The sequence below is a fragment of the Mytilus trossulus genome, chromosome 5 (assembly GCF_036588685.1).
Source record: "Mytilus trossulus isolate FHL-02 chromosome 5, PNRI_Mtr1.1.1.hap1, whole genome shotgun sequence".
Lineage (NCBI taxonomy): Eukaryota > Metazoa > Mollusca > Bivalvia > Mytilida > Mytilidae > Mytilus > Mytilus trossulus.
The window spans coordinates 4472395-4493987 of NC_086377.1; the positions used below are offsets into that span (position 1 = coordinate 4472395).

Genomic DNA, 21593 nt, shown 5'->3' on the forward strand with positions numbered 1-21593 from the left:
GACAACAAACCAACTGGACCACTTGGTGACACAGACCTTTCCACCAGTTAAATAAACATAAAAAAATACAGAGATCTAACTGACAATGTTAAACTTCTCTCCAGTGTGAAAAACTTGTGAATCATGCTGATGGTGTATTTAATAAAGCCATTGTGTTTTGCAGGATCGGCTCCCTTATCCCTGAGCAAACCAATTCATAGAGGCCTTTCTTTAAAAAGAAACATTTGTCAAATCAATTCAGTAGCATTTAATTTCATATGATTATCAGATATGATAAGTTAGAAATACTGTGTTAATGGCTTGCAATGTTATTTATCATGGAGTTTGTAGGTCACAAGAGTGTTTTTATATTTAGTTATCAAGAATATAACAGGTGAGCTGGTTTCTGCAGGTAAATACTCCCATCCAACCCCTTTCTGTTGATATATTAAGATATTGATGTATAATTTGTTAAATTTTGTTAATTTGTTAAGTTTTATGCAGATTTATTGTTGTTTTGTACAGTTTGTATTCATCCCCCGTGTTACTATTTATAGACAGAATTTATCCAATATGATACTATTTATAGAACTTGTATATTTATAATCACTTCATTTACAAGCAAAGTTCAAATTGGAAAAGGCCAGAAGTAGATTTTAATTGGCTCTAAATGTTATTGGATATATAGGCCAACCTTTGGATAAAGAGTCATATATATTCGTGTTATTTGTCTTTCCTTTATAGAGATGTTTAAAGTGTTTGAAATCAAGTAAATATTGGCGTAATTTTATGAATTTCATGCGTCTGAACTTAGTTTTTAACCCTTCCTGTTGAAAGTAAATTTAGGTAAGCTTTTTAGATTCTGAAATGCTTTTCTAAATTTGCTTTCGATGGGAACATTCAAAGTCAAATATTTGATAGTCAAGTATGTATAAAAACAGGTTCAGAACAGCTACTTGTATATGACCAAAAAAAAACTCAATGAAAGCCAAATCAAACTAAGGCTAAATACCTAAGTACGGTATGCTGTTAATGTGATACAAATATCAGTTGGATTCCTTAAGTAAATTTTATGTCAGTCCTAGGTATTCTGAATACACTTAAAAAATGAAAAGAAACATCTTTATAATATTTTTTACGCTTTTTTTTATATCAACAGCTTTGTTCAGAATTTTTGTAATATTGCTTGTTATGTTATACAATAAATGATTTATTAAAAGTTGCAATTGACAAAGCACTCACTGCTCATATATATATCTCTTAAACTGATCCATTTGGTTGATTCAAGTTATGTGATTGCTATTCTTTTTCATTTTCATATATTTTCATGCTTTGAAAGGCCAATTGTTATTATTGAATTTCATTGGTTCATAGCATACCATATGACCAACATACATTGAATTTCATTGATTAATGACATATCATATAACCTCCATTTATTGAATTTCATTAGTTGATCATTTGTGTGTTTTGTTGTCATATCATCATGTAATGAAGATGTATTTATTCAATGAAATAAAAAAATAAATAATATTTTTTACATCTGCGACTAGTATTAATGCCATATATTGTGCAGTTTTGTCTTTTGTCTTGTAAAGTACACATTTATTTTGCACTTTACAAGGATTACTATATTTTGTTACTGGGAACTTTGAAAGGTGAAAATGTCTGTTAGACACTTGACCTCTACAAGAATAGTGTACTGTGAATTCATTATTATTCTTGGGATACCAATTTTCGTGGATTTCGTGGGTACAGGTGAACCACGAATTTATATGTTCAACGAATGACAAATTTTACATAGGCTTGTTTGCAGACTACGGCAAAGCCACGAAATCAAATATCCACGAATATACAAGTTGTTCTTAAACCTCGAAAATTGGTACCCACGAAAATAAATAAATTGACAGTATCCAAGGTTAGTGATGTGTCTTCCTGTTTTGCTTGGAGTCACAATGGTGTATCCAGGGTTGGTGACATGTCTCCCTGTTTGGCTTGGAGTCACAATGGTGTATCCAGGGTTGGTGACATGTCTCCCTGCTTGGCTTGGAGTCACAATGATGTATCCAGGGTTGGTGACATGTCGTCCTGTTTGGCTTGGAGTCACAATGATGTATCCAGGGTTGGTGACATGTCTCCCTGCTTGGCTTGGAGTCACAATGGTGTATCAAGTGTTGGTGACATGTCTTCCTGTTTGGCTTGGAGTCACAATGGTGTATCCAGGGTTGGTGACATGTCTTCCTGTTTGGTTTGGAGTCACAATGGTGTATCCAGGGTTGGTAACATGTCTCCCTGTTTGGCTTGGAGTCACAATGGTGTATCCAGGGTTGGTAACATGTCTTTCTGTTTGACTTGGAGTCACAGTGGTGTATCCAGGGTTGGTGACATGTCTTTCTGTTTGACTTGGAGTCACAGTGGTGTATCCAGGGTTGGTGACATGTCTCCCTGCTTGGCTTGGAGTCACAATGGTGTATCAAGTGTTGGTGACATGTCTTCCTGTTTGGCTTGGAGTCACAATGGTGTATCCAGGGTTGGTGACATGTCTTCCTGTTTGGTTTGGAGTCACAATGGTGTATCCAGGGTTGGTAACATGTCTCCCTGTTTGGCTTGGAGTCACAGTGGTGTATCTAGGGTTGGTGACATGTCTTTCTGTTTGACTTGGAGTCACAGTGGTGTATCCAGGGTTGGTAACATGTCTTTCTGTTTGACTTGGAGTCACAGTGGTGTATCCAGGGTTGGTGACATGTCTTTCTGTTTGACTTGGAGTCACAGTGGTGTATCCAGTGTTGGTGACATGTCTTTCTGTTTGACTTGGAGTCACAATGGTGTACACAGTGTTGGTGACATGTCTTCCTGTTTGACTTGGAGTCACAATGGTGTACACAGTGTTGGTGACATGTCTTCCTGTTTGACTTGGAGTCACAGTGGTGTATCCAGGGTTGGTGACATGTCTTTCTGTTTGACTTGGAGTCACAATGGTGTATCCAGGGTTGGTGACATGTCTTTCTGTTTGACTTGGAGTCACAATGGTGTACACAGTGTTGGTGACATGTCTTCCTGTTTGACTTGGAGTCACAATGGTGTATCCAGGGTTGGTGACATGTCTTCCTGTTTGTGTTGGAGTCACAATGATGTATCCAGGGTTAGTGACATGTTTTCCTGATTGGCTCGGAGTCACAATGGTGTATCCAGGGTTGGTAACATGTCTTTCTGTTTGACTTGGAGTCACAATGGTGTATCCAGGGTTGGTGACATGTCTCCCTGCTTGGCTTGGAGTCACAATGGTGTATCTAGGGTTGATGACATGTCTTCCTGTTTGGTTTGGAGTCACAATGGTGTATCTAGGGTTGGTGACATGTCTCCCTGTTTGGCTTGGAGTCACAATGGTGTATCCAGGGTTGTGACATGTCTCCCTGCTTGGCTTGGAGTCACAATGGTGTATCCAGGGTTGGTGACATGTCTCCCTGCTTGGCTTGGAGTCACAATGGTGTATACAGTGTTGGTGACATGTCTTCCTGTTTGGCTTGGAGTCACACTGGTGTATACAGGGTTGGGGACATGTCTTCCTTTTGGCTTGGAGTCACAATGGTGTATCCAGGGTTGATGACATGTCTCCCTCCTTGGCTTGGAGTCACAATGGTGTATACAGTGTTGGTGACATGTCTTCCTGTTTGGCTTGGAGTCACAATGGTGTATCTAGGGTTGATGACATGTCTTCCTGTTTGGTTTGGAGTCACAATGGTGTATCTAGGGTTGGTGACATGTCTCCCTGTTTGGCTTGGAGTCACAATGGTGTATCCAGGGTTGTGACATGTCTCCCTGCTTGGCTTGGAGTCACAATGGTGTATCCAGGGTTGGTGACATGTCTCCCTGCTTGGCTTGGAGTCACAATGGTGTATACAGTGTTGGTGACATGTCTTCCTGTTTGGCTTGGAGTCACACTGGTGTATACAGGGTTGTGACATGTCTCCCTGCTTGGCTTGGAGTCACAATGGTGTATCTAGGGTTGATGACATGTCTTCCTGTTTGGTTTGGAGTCACAATGGTGTATCTAGGGTTGGTGACATGTCTCCCTGTTTGGCTTGGAGTCACAATGGTGTATCCAGGGTTGTGACATGTCTCCCTGCTTGGCTTGGAGTCACAATGGTGTATCCAGGGTTGGTGACATGTCTCCCTGCTTGGCTTGGAGTCACAATGGTGTATCAAGGGTTGGTGACATGTCTTCCTGTTTGGCTTGGAGTCACAGTGGTGTATCCAGGGTTGGTGACATGTCTCCCTGCTTGGCTTGGAGTCACAATGGTGTATCCAGGGTTGGTGACATGTCTTCCTGTTTGGTTTGGAGTCACAATGGTGTATCCAGGGTTGGTGATATGTCTTCCTGTTTGACTTGGAGTCACAATGGTGTATCCAGGGTTGGTGACATGTCTTCCTGTTTGGTTTGGAGTCACAATGGTGTATCCAGGGTTGGTGACATGTCTTCCTGTTTGGTTTGGAGTCACAATGGTGTATCCAGGGTTGGTGACATGTCTTCCTATTTGACTTGGAGTCACAATGGTGTATACAGGGTTGGTGACATGTCTCCCTGCTTGGCTTGGAGTCACAATGGTGTATCCAGGGTTGATGACATGTCTCCCTATTTGACTTGGAGTCACAATGGTGTATACAGGGTTGATGACATGTCTCCCTGCTTGGCTTGGAGTCACAATGGTGTATACAGTGTTGGTGACATGTCTTCCTGTTTGGCTTGGAGTCACACTGGTGTATACAGGGTTGGGGACATGTCTTCCTTTTGGCTTGGAGTCACAATGGTGTATCCAGGGTTGATGACATGTCTCCCTGCTTGGCTTGGAGTCACAATGGTGTATACAGTGTTGGTGACATGTCTTCCTGTTTGGCTTGGAGTCACAATGGTGTATCCAGGGTTGGTGACATGTCTTCCTATTTGACTTGGAGTCACAATGGTGTATACAGGGTTGATGACATGTCTCCCTGTTTGGCTTGGAGTCACAATGGTGTATCCAGGGTTGGTGACATGTCTCCCTGTTTGGCTTGGAGTCACAATGGTGTATCCAGGGTTGGTGACAGGTCTTCCTGTTTGTGTTGGAGTCACAATGGTGTATACAGGGTTGGTGACAGGTCTTCCTGTTTGTCTTGGAGTCACAATGGTGTATACAGGGTTGGGGACATGTCTTTCTGTTTGACTACGAGTCACAATGGTGTATCCAGGGTTGGTGACATGTCTTCCTGTTCGACTTGGAGTCAGAATGGTGTATCCAGGGTTGGTGACATGTCTTCCTGTTTGACTTGGGAGTCACAATGGTGTATCCAGGGTTGGTGATATGTCTTCCTGTTTGACTTGGAGTCACAATGGTGTATCCAGGGTTGGTGACATGGCTTCCGGTTTGCCTTAGAGTCAGAATGGTGTATCAATTGTTCGTGACATGGCTTTCTGTTTGGCTTGGAGTCATAATGGTGTATCCAGGGTTGGTGATATGTCTTCCTGTTTGACTTGGAGTCACAATGGTGTATCCAGGGTTGGTGACATGGCTTCCGGTTTGCCTTAGAGTCAGAATGGTGTATCAATTGTTCGTGACATGGCTTTCTGTTTGGCTTGGAGTCATAATGGTGTATCCAGGGTTGGTGATATGTCTTCCTGTTTGACTTGGAGTCACAATGGTGTATCCAGGGTTGGTGACATGGCTTCCGGTTTGCCTTAGAGTCAGAATGGTGTATCAATTGTTCGTGACATGGCTTTCTGTTTGGCTTGGAGTCAGAATGGTGTATCCAGGGTTGGTGACATGTCTTCCTGTTTTTCTTAGAGTCACAATGGTGTATCCAAGGTTGGTAAGTAATGACTTTATTTAAAGAGAGTGACTCAATTAGCTTTCGCTTATCTACCTTGAGGCCCTAAAGTGGTGGAATGTTTTCCTGTTTGACTTGGAGTCAGAATGGTGTATCCATGGTTGTTGATATGGCTTTCTGTCTGGTTTGAAGTCATTATGTAGTGTTTTTTACTACAAGTAAGTCTAAACTGTTTAACAAGATAAGCCATGTGTATTTTTACTCCTGTAGTTGAACGAATGTTGAATACATTTTACTACGTGATGTAGTACATGCCAGGGGCGGATCCAGGATTTCAGATTAGTGGGCGCAACGTTTAAATTTGCCGAGCGCAGCGAGACGAAAAAATTCGTGAGGTTATTTTTTTTTTTTTAAATATTCTACTAAAGGGGTTCAATGTAGGTATTTCGAACTATTGTGAGGTACAGTCAGCAAGAAATTGAAGTTTCAAGCATTAAACCACCTAAATCCAACCTGACAACAATCTACAATCACTAGTATTATGGACGGACAGATGTTAAACAATATGTTCCTGTTCCGCGAAAAACCTCTCAGTTATAATGGCAAGGGGCTACAAACTTGAAAAATCTTCAACAATCTCCTAACACCAATAACTTACGCACTACATGTAAGAGATTCATTTTGCATATCTATGATTGATATATAAAGCTGCAGCCCAAAACAGAAGATGAAGATCATGCGAACATTTTATTTTGATTCTGTGTTCCTATGCAAACCAATCTACACTCAAGACACCAGCACTTCTAAAATAATCTATATATCAATATCAGGTCATAAATATCTGTCAACCAATCCTTAAAAGACATTGGTGCGGGTAGTTGTGATAAACAGATAAACAGAAACATCACAAAAATAAGAAGCCCTTGTTTGCAGATCGTTAATGTGTCTTAGCCATTCAACATGGTTTCAATTATGTGAAATGAAACCGGTTCACCTAAGAATCACTTTAACACTCCATAACACCATCCTGGACAAACTTGGTTAGGACGATGGAAATGTAAAGTTGATAGATAGACGGGCGGATCGACGGAAGCAAAGTGAGACAAGACAGATCACATCAGCTCACATGACCAATACTAAATACTAGAATTAGATTTTGCAAACGAAAATTTCCACTTTTCGCCGTGATTTTCAATTGTCCTTTCATAATATGTTTTTACTTTTTGGATTTTCGGAGGTCGTGCCAGACTTTATATATACTGTGTTCGCCACAAACCACTAAAATCAGAATGAGATGCATTTACGAAGTTATTTTTATTTTGTGGGGATCCCAGCCGTGCATGTAATACGGTATACATAATTCGGCACTTCGATTATCAAAGAAATTGATTATAAAAACGGCAAATACAATGTAACAATTTTTTGTACTTTAACTGCTAAAACATTTTTTTTTTATTTTCAGTCAGACACCTTCCTTTGAAGTATATAATATGGGCCTATAGAACTTGAATAACTCGTGGGTCAGTTAATTAGTAAACACGTTGATTCTGTAACTAAGTTACTTAGTATAGAAATCCCTGGTTAAACTGACTGTTTCATATACTTTAAATGTTAAGAAGGAATGGTCTAATATTCTGATACTGAAACAAGTAGAAGACAACCTATACTTTGCAAATTTTAGGGGGGGGGGCGCACGCCCGCCACGCCCCCGCCTAAATCCGCCCCTTTATTAAACATATTTATTTATAGTGGATTGGGAAACAAGTTTTGCAACTTATATTAATCCCTCTCCACTTTGCGGGTGCGAGTGCTGCCTTGTAGCGGCATTAGCCTACTCTTTTTCGAAATCTACAAGGGTGTCTTTAACGTGCAAGAGATATGGCCCTCTCTTAACACGGGTCAGCCATTTATCGTCCCCATCCGACGGACTATCATCGTTTCCTCAAGACCATACTCGCAAATGGTGTCAAGGGAGAGCCGAAAATTGAGTTCATCCGCCCTGCATGCATTATTGTAAGTAAAGTTAGTCCACACTGTTTCTACTCTTACAATTTGGTCTTTAGTAAATTTTACAAGGTGAGCAGCATGCATTTTACTCCTATAGTATTTTTATTTTACTCCTATAGCATTTTTATTTTACTCCTATAGTATTTTACTCCTATAGTATTTTACTCCTATAGCATTTTACTCCTATAGTATTTTTACTTTACTCTTATAGTATTTTACTCCTATAGTATTATAGCATTTTACTCCTATAGTATTTTTATTTTACTCCTATAGTATTATAGCATTTTACTCCTTTAGTATTTTACTCCTATAGTATTTTACTCCTATAGTATTTTTATTTTACTCTTATAGTATCTTACTCCTATAGTATTTTACTCCTATAGTATTTTTATTTTACTCCTATAGTATTTTACTCCTATAGTATTATAGTATTTTACTCCTATAGTATTTTACTCCTATAGTATTTTACTCCTATAGTATTTTACTCCTATAGTATTTTACCAACGTGATCAACGTGAAGTTTATAAACCTGTATTTTACTCCTATAGTATTTAACCAACGTGATCAACGTGAAGTTTATAAACCTGTATTTTACTCCTATAGTATTTTACCAACGTGATCAACGTGAAGTTTATAAACCTGCATTTTACTCCTATAGTATTTTACCAACGTGATCAACGTGAAGTTTATAAACCTGTATTTTACTCCTATAGTATTTTACCAACGTGATCAACGTGAAGTTTATAAACCTGCATTTTACTCCTATAGTATTTTACCAACGTGATCAACGTGAAGTTTATAAACCTGCATTTTACTCCTATAGTATTTAACCAACGTGATCAACGTGAAGTTTATAAACCAGCAACCTTTATTTTCAGTGGCGGATCCAGAAAATTTAAGAGGGGTCCATACGGTCATGCTTCAGTGATTCCATATATATTCAACTATTTTTCCCCAGAAAAGGGGGGTGGGCCCCTTCGCCCTCTCTTAATCCGCCTCTGATTTTACACTTTTACCTGGTGATATAAAAATAGGAAGATGTGGCATGGTTACAAATGAGTCATGTCTCCACATTGACCATTGACACAAAAGTTAACAACTATAGGTAACTGTTTAGCCTTCAACAATGATCAAAGCCTATACAACATAGACAGCTTTAAACATGTTAAAAGCCCTCAAAATTACTAATTTAGACAATTCAAATGAGAAAAGGTTTAAGGAACGAACTATTTTATATCAAAATAATGAACAAAAATCAATTATGTTACAAAGCAACAAACGACAACTACTGAATTGAAGCTGGTACGTACATAAAGAGGGTCTCGGGGTTAAACTCGTTTGAAGGCATCAATCCTCCCTAACCCAATTGGTGTAACAGTACAACTTAAGAAACAAAGTATGATAAACAGTTAAAATAGTTTACTCTACCACTTGATATAGATATAATCTTTAAATAACAAAATTATCAGCAAGACAAGATCGTCAGTCGACTTGTATTGTCCGACAATTTTCCATTTCTTACTTTTTCAAGTCTTTCAAGTTTTGTAGCATTTTCGGCGATTATATATCTTGGAAACTAGATGGATAGAAACTTTGAATATCAAAAATATGATCAAGACAGATCTATCTAAGCATAAATCCTGAGTTAAGCTATCTTACTTCTTATATACCTTTATATATTAATATTTAGGTATATAGTGGGGGGAGACAATTAAGGGTCTGTGATACTAATTCTTGGTTATTGCTTTGAAACGGTTGGATTCAGAATATTTCTTTTTGGAATAAAATAAACATCATTTTTAATAAATATATAAAAGTGGTCGTTCCCATGGAGACAATAAGTTACTCCTAAAGCCCTTTCCTAAATCATGCAAATAAATCAATTCACGGGGAAACCCAGTAACCTTGAATATCTAATTTTAACACATCACTTTGATTGGCTTCTATTTTTGAATAATTTTATGTTTGGAATTCCAAATTTCGGGCAGTTTGCCAATCATAAAATACAAGACGAATGAAAATAATGTTTTACATCCTGAATTTTTAAGGGGAGTCTAGGTAATCTGTATTTTTATCAATAATCCACGTCTAGTTTCTTTGAAGTTGTAAACTAAAGCGAAAGAGGTGTCTTATGATAGTACTCTAGTACACGTTTCTTGTGTATGTTGTTAAAAATGGACTCTTCTATGCCATGGATGAACAGAATCCTTTTTTCTTAAATCATTCTTGTAATACCCGTACAAATGTCTGAGGATTTACTATGAGTATTCGTTTAATGCTTTTTTTAATCAAAGAAGAATACATGAATTTTTAACAATTGATAAAAAAATAAATTTTCAAAACGTTCTCTCCGCGAAGAATAAATGTATTTAGGTCATGACTAACACAGGTGTTTTGTGTGTATACATTCGGAACACAACATATTATTATCATTTAAACAGGCGCGCGTCTTTCGGTCGTTTTACTTCTTTATAATAAAATAGAAACATATAGTTTACAAATGTAAATGAACCTTTTATCTCAATCACTAATTTTGTATACGTTAACTTTTTTAAAGATGTCAAGGGCATGTATCGATAAAAATACTACCGAGACACGCACCTTTACAGTTGTGTTAGGACGAGTCCACTAAAATTACACACAGGGGAAGACAGGCAGTTGTTTATACGGCCGACAAGTACGTCGGTGATACACAGCTGTGGAAAATGTTAATTTGTTAATGATTTAGGAAATTCCGTTTTATGTGTTATATACGTTAGGAAAGGTAAGCTTTCATTGCATTACAAAACACGATTGGTCAACTATAACAAATAAAGGATTTTGAAATTTGGGTGGAAACATAAAACTGATGTTTGAAAACCAATGTCGGCCATGATGAAACAGTGTGTGCTAAAAATATCCGCGGGAAAGGCGTTGCTTGTTATGCATTTATTCTTCAACGTAATTACTATATTACATAGCACATTACGTTACATTTGTATAGATACAACAAAACAAAACGGATTTTTTTTTTCATAAATTTTCGGCCCCCCCTCCCCCTTTCTGTGGTTGATGAAATTTTAGTGACGGTCAATAACAATTTGAGCAAGTGTTTAAACACCACAATATGTTATTGTTTTAGTATTATCTTAAGGTTTACACATAATGTTTTATAAGCACTTTATCATCTTTTTCTGTAAGCATGTGCTTTTACTCAAATTGATGTTTGATGTTGATTGGTCCCTTTGCCTTTGTTACCTTGTTATTGTTATGTAGTCTTATGAGGGTGGGTCGAAGGGGTCCTGATACTGAAATCCCTAGCTGACAAACATGAAATCCCTAGGTCCTTAATTTTTAAAGAAATTTAAATCCCAACATCTCGAATTTAAAGAAGTTTAAATCCTGACATCACAAATTTAAAGATGTTTAAATTCTGACATCCAGAAATTAGAAAAAAGAAATTCCCAGATCTTGAACGGATAAATCTTGAGCCAAAAAACCTGCTTTGTCTTGAAAAAGGTCCAACCCACCTCTCTTATGACCAGCTATATATATTTCTGTGATGATTTTACCCAACCAAAAAATATATCTTGTAAAAATAAGGAGATATGGTGAGATTGCTAAGAAGACAAATATCCAACAATAGACTAACACATGTCCTTTCATTTACTCTTGACTATATCTTCTAAGTTCTTATGCAAAGATTAAGAAATAATATCTTTTGCAAGATTTGAAATTGACTATTTTTCTTTCATCATAAACTGAATTTGTCTTATAAAAAGATTTTTTAAGAACTTCTCATGTATAATTCAAACAATTGTAAGGCCGTTTTTATTAAATAAGTTGGTTTACGGATCCGCCGACCCGAATTTTCGCTAATTCAAATAAAAATAAACACATATTTGTCCTTAAAAATTATTTCCGCCGACCTCATATTTATCGATTTACTAAGAAAATTTTAAACGGAATTTTTGTGTTTACGTTTCGTATTCTGTTTCCTATTACTGCACTAAAAAATCGTAAACCAGTGCACCGGAAACGTGACTGGTTAGCTTTCCCCGACACCCAAAAGCGAAAACAAGTCGCCTTGTTCTTGACGATACCAGTCGCATCCGTCATCGGACATTTTCAATTTTTAACAAGTTGATGAAACATCATTTTTTATTGATAATTTAAGAAATTAAGACATAAACGGTTCATTATCTTAAGAAAAGAGGCTGAAGCATTGTATTTGCAGTGTGTAGCAGTTTATTTGATAAAAAATACAACTCATCACCTCGAACATTTTTGCAAGTTCCGGTGCTTGTCACTCGAAAACATACATCAACCTAAATTTCGACGGCAAAATAAGTTTGTTACTTCATTTAAACGTGATAAAAGTTGCCTCTAGTAAATGTTTAATCCATTTATTGCATTAAAAACGTCATGTTCCTTTCCAAATAACTTGTCAAACATCGTTTATTTTTGTAAATTTTCTTGCATTCGTCCGCCATTTACCGATTTCTAAACTACGGATCTGAACCGGACCAGCTAACACCGAAATCCGTACTTTCACAATAATTGTTATGGACGCACGGACGAAACAGCTGACAGACGAATATTGACCACAAAGGGAAAAATTATGTATGTCACATGCATTAAGAGACTTTTAGTTACATCTAATTGATTGGTGTCTATAATTCCCTATATTTTTTTATGGATTGAATTTGTTTCAAACTTGATTAAAGTTGCTTAACTCTGAGACTATCACACTAGCTAATATCAATATATTATGGACCAGGTTAATAACTTATATATTTTTTGATGAGAAACACTGAATTTCATACTTAAGATAGTTTTGAATTAAATTGTAATTGATATATTATAATTTCTTTACATTTTTCAAAATAAAAAAAAACCCAATTTAGTGCTAGATATTAAATATTTAGTTGGAAGTTTCTCACAAGAATCTAAGTAAACTTTTAATTTGAAATGTTACTTTAATTGCATACTCAGATATGAATTGAACAATATAAAAAGAACATTATTTACATATGACCCTTTATACTATAGTAAAATCCAAACATTGTAGGGCACCACACGAATGAGCACTTCTCTTTCAAATCTCACCACTTCTCCCTATCAGTTTCAAAAAGAGAAGTCACTTCTCCCTATAATTCTGAAGAAGTGTGAGCCCTACAGATATCCGTAAACCAATTAAAAAAAACAACTGGAAAGATCTAGTTTAAATTTATTTTTTTTCCCTCCTCCTACCCTAAGTTTTTTGGGCTGATGTCCGTAAACCAACTTATTAAATAAAAACGGCCTAAAGTTTAAACTAAATTAATTTTGACCTTTTTGTCTTATCAATTTAGGACTTTCTGTCCATTTTATTTTCTGACATCAGTTTGTTCCTCACAACATCATGAACATGAACAATTTGACAATTTGTATCATAATCAACACATGTTTTTTACAGCTTAAATAAACAATAAATGTAATTGAATCCAGGTGACACATATTGTTCTATCACATCCTATGGTATTCATATTTAAATTCAAATAGTTTACACAATAAAATACAGGTCAAGTGAGTTTTGAATGTTTTCAAGATGTTCCATTCAAGAGTTATGGTCCTTACTGTAAAAGTTTCTATTTTCTTGGTTTTCAGATGATAATAATGATACTGTGTGACCAAATGTTTAGGCAATTATAACACAGTGTCATCAATCATAAACTACAGGTCAAGTTTATCTTCATGGCATTGACATTTCCGTTCCAGAGTTATTCACCTTAATTACCTTTTAACTTTGATATATACATTGTATATTTTTTGTTCCATGTGATAAAAAAAATCTTTTAAGATTTTAAAGAATATAATGGTCAATGATGGTGCAAACAAAATGTATATGAAACATAAAACATTGGATTTTAATTTAGGAACTTAAATTTCAAATTTATATAATTTGTTAAAGAGTTGCAAAAGCAATGTGATCATTGAATCACTGAATTCTAGTTTTCCAAATTATCCCACTTTTGAGTACAAAAAAATCAATTTCAATAGGCAAATTAGTGTAAAAATATTTTTTTCACATAAAAACTGAATTTTTCTTTGGAAATCAATTAAGTTCCAGGCACAAGTTAACCAATTTGAATATAAATTGGGATTGCTTTGGAAAAATATGTGATTTTCCTAATTTTGTTATTGAAATTGAAAGAAATTTGCCAATCTACCTCATTATTTTTATTTGGCAAAACTAAAATTATTGGTACTAAAACATATTGGTGGTAATGTAATAATGAACAGCAGTCTTCATATGAGTGGCATCCCAGGCTTGTAAAATTGCTCTCGGGCCTGTTAAGATCATATTTACAGTCCAAAAGAATCTAACTAAAAATTAAAAAAAATTGCGCTCTGGGCCTGTAGATTTAAAGTTCAATGTGTAGACTGCTGAACATTGTATACAAATAAAATAATAAAAGACACGAAAGAGGGGCGAAAGACATCAGAGGACAGAGGGACATTCAAACTCTTAGATTGAAAGAAACACTATGGCTAAAAACAAAAAGAGACAAATAATGGTACACAAGACACAACAAAATAAAGACTGAGCAACACAAACCATTGTATACATAACAAATGTCTTCTCTTTCAGGTAGAAATCCTATCCTAATTACACAGTGTGTGCAAATGTCTTCTCTTTCAGGTATACATCCTATCCTAACTACACAGTGTGTACAAATGTCTTCTCTTTCAGGTATACATCCTATCCTAACTTCACAGTGTGTACAAATGTCTTCTTTTTCAGGTATACATCCTATCCTAATTACACAGTGTGTACAAATAATGCAGCGAAGAGTTGACGAGCAGGTAAGTGATACTATGAATAATGGATATTTATAATTATGGCTATTTCACTAAATTTTCCTTCGCTCCGAAAACAGCAAGCTATATAAGGGCCCCAAAAATGACTAGTGCAAAACCATTCAAATGGGAAAACAACTGATTTTACAACATAACAGTGGCCATGATACAATATTACTTAATCTAAATGTTTAAATAGTAATATACACATGAAAAAATTTCCTTTAGTTCACATAATTTAAACCAATAACCTTTATCTTACAGCAACAGAGACGAGTGTCCGCAGGAGAACCACCACAATATCCCAGAGTTATTGCCCCTTCTTCACAGAGATTTGAAGGGGGAGATAACCTCATGTCGTTTCCACTACAGAATTTCCCGTAAGTAAAGATATTAGAAACTGAGCTGATATTTAACAGTGATATACATGTATATATATTATTCAGGACAATTCAATGTTTTCTGGGGAGACAACTCTTGGCAATCTTTATATCGATCTTGGGTGGAAATTGTGTACTTTTTGATACTGATATTGATACATCATTGTCAACTCCATTTTGATACTGCTACTTGTTTATAAGAGATAATGGAGTAATTTTGTTAATAATGTTTATGCATTTTTCAACCATTTATGATCATAGCTCTTCATAGGCTCCCCCAGTTATTGTCTAAACTTTTATTTTCCTTTAGATTGAACCAAGGTGGTGGAATGCACCCTGGTCAGGCACCCAATGCCCACCACGGAGTTCAGCAACCAGCACATCAACAAACTCCTAATCAGTCAGCCATACCACAGGTCGTTCAGCCTCCTCAGGTAAGTCACTTATTCACAGGTAAGAGTCAGTTACCTGTTTTCAACCAAGGTTTTATTTTTAGACAGAATAACAAAATATATAAGTGATTTAAATAATATCACTACTGTTGAGAAATAAAATGGGAAATAACTTTTAAGGAAAAGGGACATAATCTACATAACTTTATTACTTGTTGAAAGGGGATTACTTAGAGAAAAGGAAGATTGCATAATTTGGTTTATCAGGAAAGGAAGATAATTTACCTAACTTAATTTAGTAAAGGGAGATAATAACCTATCTTTGTTGAGAAGGGAGATTACTTGATTTATTAAAGAGGAGATAATCTACTTACCTTTGTTAAGAATGGTAACTGACTCCAATCCTGGTAGACAATTTCGAACATGCTATTATTATTTTGTGAATTTTATTTATATCCATCATTGGTAGAGAGTTTATTTTCTGGCATGCAGTAATTTGTAATGCTTCTATATATACTCTAGCTTGTAAGCATGCCTTTATATGAAAATTCAAACTAATAAATGAAAATGATTTCCTATATTTTAGAAATTAAACATTTATCTATTTTGGTCTTTTTTCTACAAAGAATTGGGGTGAGACTTAAGTGTGGGTTTTAAGGCAGTATCATTAATTTGTGATAAGATCAGTTTAAAGTGAACCACTAATGGCAAGTCAATGAAGGCTAGTACGCATTTGTGCATTTTCAAGGATTTTTTTTTAACTTAGCCGTAAACCATACTGTTATGGGAAAATAACAATATAAACATGACAAATTATATAACAGCTTTATTAGGATTGGAAAACAAGTGAAAAATCACTTTTACAAATTTCTGTACTTTGTCTGTCCATAAAAGATACTGTGGATTATTTATTTTTGTGGGTACCAATTTTCGTGGTTTGAGGAAAACTTACATATTCGTGGATATCTAATTTCGTGGTTTTGGCAAAGTCTACTTTCATTCCTTTACAAAATTTGTATTTCGTTGAACATTTTAATTCCTGGTTCTCCTGTACCCACGAAATCCACATAAATTGGTATCCAACGAATATTAATGAATCCACAATAGGTAAACCATTTAAGAAGATCATTTGGCCTGTCCCCTCGGACATAGTCTGTTGACTCCGAAACTTCTGCCTTACTCTAAAACTTTAAAGTCAGTAAATTGGTCTGTTTTAGTGAGTGATATTTGTATAAGCATTAGAATCTCCCATTTCCATTGTGTGTTGTGGAGAGATTTACTTATTTTGACTGTAATTATGGAAATTCCTTTAAGATCTATTTGCTTTTATTTTGTACCAAGTTCAAATCTCTAAAATAGCTTGCACATTTAGTCGATCTTTATAAAAGATTAAATCAAAGACCTGATGCATATGAAGTAGTCAAAACAAACCAACAATGTACAGATCACAAAACTTTTTTTCCACTTTGTATCATGTATTTGTATTTGCTTTGCTATGTGTATTATATAATTTCTCCGTAGATATGTCATTAATTAGGATTGGTGTTTTGAAAACATGATACCTAGAAATTTAACGAACGCTATTTCAGAGACACATGTGTAAAAAGTGTAAATAAAAAAGACAAATTTTAAAGTTTGTGACATTTCTTTTTTTCTACCTTTCTTGTTTTGTTTATTTGAAGGATGATAAACACAAAGCTATAGTCATTCAAACAGATCCAAAACAAGACACTGCTGTGAGTTATGTCCCTTAGAGGAGTTATGTCCCTTAGATTGGAGGATAACTTCCTGTTTACAATGGAGGATGAATATCAGATTCTTTGTGATTTTAAAAGGGGATGCAATTGGGGCTGTTGAATTTCTACTTCTGTGTATTCTATATATGTTACCAATTACTGTGGATTTCATGGCAATATGTTTTCTACAAACTTATGTGTTACTTTAACCCTTTCCTCCATTGAAATATTTTTTTGCATACTTGATTCGCATAGGATTTTTTTAATAAAGTGCTGAACATATTCTTTAAAGTATTAAGGCATTGCGAAAAACAACTATTTCATCAAATAAATTTAAGTCAGATATTCCTATGATATTCCTTTTCATATTGGATACAAATTTTATTAGGACTACGGCAGACACTTTGTAGTCAAAGTGTTTCAACTGAGGTACTACACAGGCGTCAAAAGGCGTCATTATGGAGTAAGGGGGGTGGGTGGCGTCAAAAGGTGTCATTATGGAGAAAAGGGTTAATGTACACTAAAGCAAAACTATGTCATGTTATGTAATCATTGATCCATTAAAATTAGTTTTTCTTCAATCCATTAAAATTTACATTTATGAAAATAAACAAATTCAGAAATATAGATAATTAAAGGGTGATAATTAGATATTTCAAACTAATGCATTGTTTTTTTTAATTATTTCTTGCCACATTCTTGGTCAATATTAAAAAGAAAGGGAATTTTGACTACCAATTAACAAATGATATTCATCCTCTTCATTTGTATGTGACTTTTGCCTAATCTAACAAGTCTTGAATTTACCTTTCACATTCTGATCTGTTAAAAATAGACAGTATAATTCTTTTGCTGAAAAGTATACAATATTTTACTGTCATAAAGGTAATAATTGACAAATTGTACTTCATCTAAAAACATAACACTTGGATGTTTTCTAACACACAGTGTGTCTGTTTTCACACTTAAAAACTTTCTAACACAGTGTGTCTGTTTTCACACTTAAATACTTTCTAACACACAGTGTGTCTGTTTTCACACTTAAATACTTTCTTACACACTGTGTCTGTTTTCAAACTTAAATACTTTTTAACACACAGTGTGTCTGTTTTCACACTTAAAAACTTTCTAACACACAGTGTGTCTGTTTTCACACTTAAAAACTTTCTAACACACGGTGTGTCTGTTTTCGCACTTAAATACTTTCTAACACACAGTGTGTCTGTTTTCACACTTAAATACTTTCTTACACACTGTGTCTGTTTTCAAACTTAAATACTTTTTAACACACAGTGTGTCTGTTTTCACACTTAAAAACTTTCTAACACACAGTGTGTCTGTTTTCACACTTAAAAACTTTCTAACACACGGTGTGTCTGTTTTCGCACTTAAATACTTTCCAACACACAGTGTGTCTGTTTTAACACTATGACATGATAAAATATTAACCACTGTTCATCTAACCTTACACTTGTGGGAGAAGTCAGGTTCATGTTTGCAGTAAAGCTTTCTAAATAATTCTAACCCATTTTGATGTTGCAGTGAGATGGATATTTTATTTTAACTGATCTGTGTGTCATAGAACTCAACCTTATCCAAATTAATATCAATACATATGCTTAATTGTTTAGGAGTTGAAAAATATCTATGTATATTAAGTCTGTAACTGTTTGAAAATAAGGTTGATTTAAAAACCACACGAAACAGACCAAAAATCTCTTTAACTTTGATTTTATATGTTCCAAAATCAATCAAAGTCATATACGTGTATGTATGTAAATGCACTTACATCAATGTACATACAAGGTAGATTTCTATAAGCACAGATCATTGTTATAACTGCTAGTGTTTTACAGAACATTAAGGTATTTTCAAGTTAAAGATATTCATTCATTTGAATGTTGAGAGGTAAAAAAAAATAAAAAATCACTTTTAGTATTACATGTATTCTGATTTTGTAAATTGTCTCTTTATATTCTATAAATTTGTTTTAAATGTTTCATCTCCTGTGTAGTTCTGGTGTCATGTAATATTACTGGCAGGAGTGATATTTGCACACTTAAAACTTTCATGGTTTCATTAAGAGGTGAATTTTAAGGTGGTTTTTTTTTATCAATTTTATATACATGTACCTGTACTTATAATATCAAATTGTGATAATTGTGTTACCTGAGTTCATAAAGGAATTATTGACATTTAAACAAAAAAAATTAAGAAATCTCCATTTATCAAGTTATTAGATTAAGAAAACAAATATGGAATTTTGTGGATTAATGTTAAAATGTATTAAGAGAACAAATAATAATCAGTGTTTGTTGTTAACGACAGGAAGTGATTAAGTTTGAGGTTGAGCCAAGAAATAACACATTGTTACAAACATGTCATTTATTTACAGGCACATACAGCACAAGTTCAAGGTCAGCAACAACAGTTTCAGAGGTTAAAGGTCGAGGATGCACTGTCCTATCTTGACCAGGTCAAGTTACAGTTTGGTAACCAACCACAAGTTTACAATGACTTTCTAGACATCATGAAAGAGTTCAAATCTCAGTCGTAAGTAATTGTTTGTTGACCTGTTATCTGTCACTGGTTAAAGGAGAAGGTCCAGTAAGACCCATTTTTGGCCCCAAAATATAGCAGTTTTACAAAATTGTTAAAATGTAAACCTTTAGTTATTTATTAGACAGTAAAATGCTTCTACTACATGAATATGGGCTGTTTTTGACAATATAATGCACATATATCGGTTACTAGCACCATAAAGTCATGCTAAATTACAGAAAACTTCACAATCCTAGCTTTTAAGTTAAATTTTAGACGGTTGTCGTGTAAAACGAAAGTGGCCGCATCCGTGTTCATCCTTAATATTGAAATGTAAGTTGTATTTTACAATAATACATAACATATATAAAGGTTGAGGATAAACACGGATGCGGCCACTTTCATTTTTGACAAAAACCATCTGAAAAGTGACATTTTTCGGCATATTTGGTAGATTTTTCATATTTCAGCTCGAATCTGTGCATTTTTTATGACTGAATCAGTTAAAATCTTTTACATAAACTAATTGATTCAAATGAAATAGACACTTAAGTGTTTAAAAAGTGGTCAAAAACTTTCGTCAGATGAAACTGAAATTTGAGGCCAAAATCGGCCCTTACCGGACCTACTCCATTACAAGGTCAAAAATGTTCGTTTGTGATTTTTGGGTAAAGATTGTTATAATGTAATCAAAACCTTAATTGGGCTGGCTTGATATTTATCAATTTTACAAATGTGATCACTCCTTATGTGATAAACACAAAAAAAAGCACATTGTTATCGGGTCTGTACATTTTGCAATTCATAAACAAGATATACATTCAGATATTGAAGTTACATTACAAATTGTTATATTAAACCATATTTGACAAGAATATTACTTAAATTGTTCATAGTGCATGAATCTAATGTCTGATCTAGCAATATCAAGTAATATTTAAAGTTAGAGTTATCTTCCTTTGTCCAATTCTTAGTATTCCCTTAAAATGCTAAATATTTATTTTTTAGTTCCCACTGCGAAATGAATGCATTCATTACCAGGTAATACCCCTCAGTGCTCAAAAGCTCTTTGATTCTCAAGTGGAGCTGGATGTTATCTCTAAAATACATGTATAGTATTGCCACTACTACAACACTTTTCAAACTGTTACACTCAGTTTGGGACAATTACTATTTTAACTGAATCACTTTGTATCAAATCAAATCAAAAGCATCATTTAAAGTCAGCATGTCACATATCAATAAAATAAGCTCTTTGTGACTTTGAGCTTTTATATAGATATAGAAGATGTGGTATAAATACCAAATGAAACAACTCTTCATCCAAGTCACAATTTATAAAAGTAAACTATATTATAGGTTAAATTTAGGTCTTCAACACAGAGCTTTGTCTCACACCGAACAGCAAGCTATTAAAGGCCCCTAAAAACCATTCAAACAAAATAAACAGCGCTTTTATCAATATAAATACAAGAAACAAGAAATATAACCAACATTGTCTGGACTGTAAGTAAAATTTGATTTATAAATGCACATGGTGAGTATAACCTTATATATTTTTACTTGTAGCATTGATACACCAGGGGTCATCAGTCGTGTGTCCAACCTGTTTAAAGGTCATCCTGATTTAATTGTGGGATTTAATACATTCCTCCCGCCAGGATATAAGATAGAGGTCCAAGCTAATGAGATAAATGTCCACCAGCCAGGACAACAAACTCTATGTATCCCAGTCCAAGGCATGACACCAGGACCGGTCAATCTGTCCTCAGTAAGATTATATAAAACAGAAGATGTGGTATGATTGCCAATGAGACAACTATCCACAAGAGACCAAAATGACACAAAAATTAACAACTATAGGTCACTGAAAGCCTTTAACAATGAGCAAATTCCATACCGCATAGTCAGCTATAAAAGACTCAGAAATGACA

At 34.8% G+C, this 21593-nt stretch overlaps 1 protein-coding gene across 2 annotated transcripts in view; it reads left to right on the plus strand.

Moving 5' to 3' along the window:
- Positions 1–10389: 10389 nt before the first annotated feature.
- Positions 10390–21593, plus strand: part of LOC134718466 (paired amphipathic helix protein Sin3a-like) — a 42185-nt gene continuing 30981 nt past the window's right edge. Inside the window, exons 1-7 of one of the 2 annotated variants that reach the window (XM_063581005.1) lie at positions 10390–10552; positions 14555–14616; positions 14875–14990; positions 15301–15424; positions 17065–17118; positions 19514–19671; positions 21229–21430. In XM_063581005.1, coding sequence (XP_063437075.1) covers positions 14593–14616; positions 14875–14990; positions 15301–15424; positions 17065–17118; positions 19514–19671; positions 21229–21430 — 678 coding nt within the window. In that variant the 5' untranslated portion in view covers positions 10390–10552; positions 14555–14592. The remainder of the gene's footprint in view (positions 10553–14554; positions 14617–14874; positions 14991–15300; positions 15425–17064; positions 17119–19513; positions 19672–21228; positions 21431–21593) is intronic. The other variant, XM_063581006.1, reaches the window with a different exon arrangement.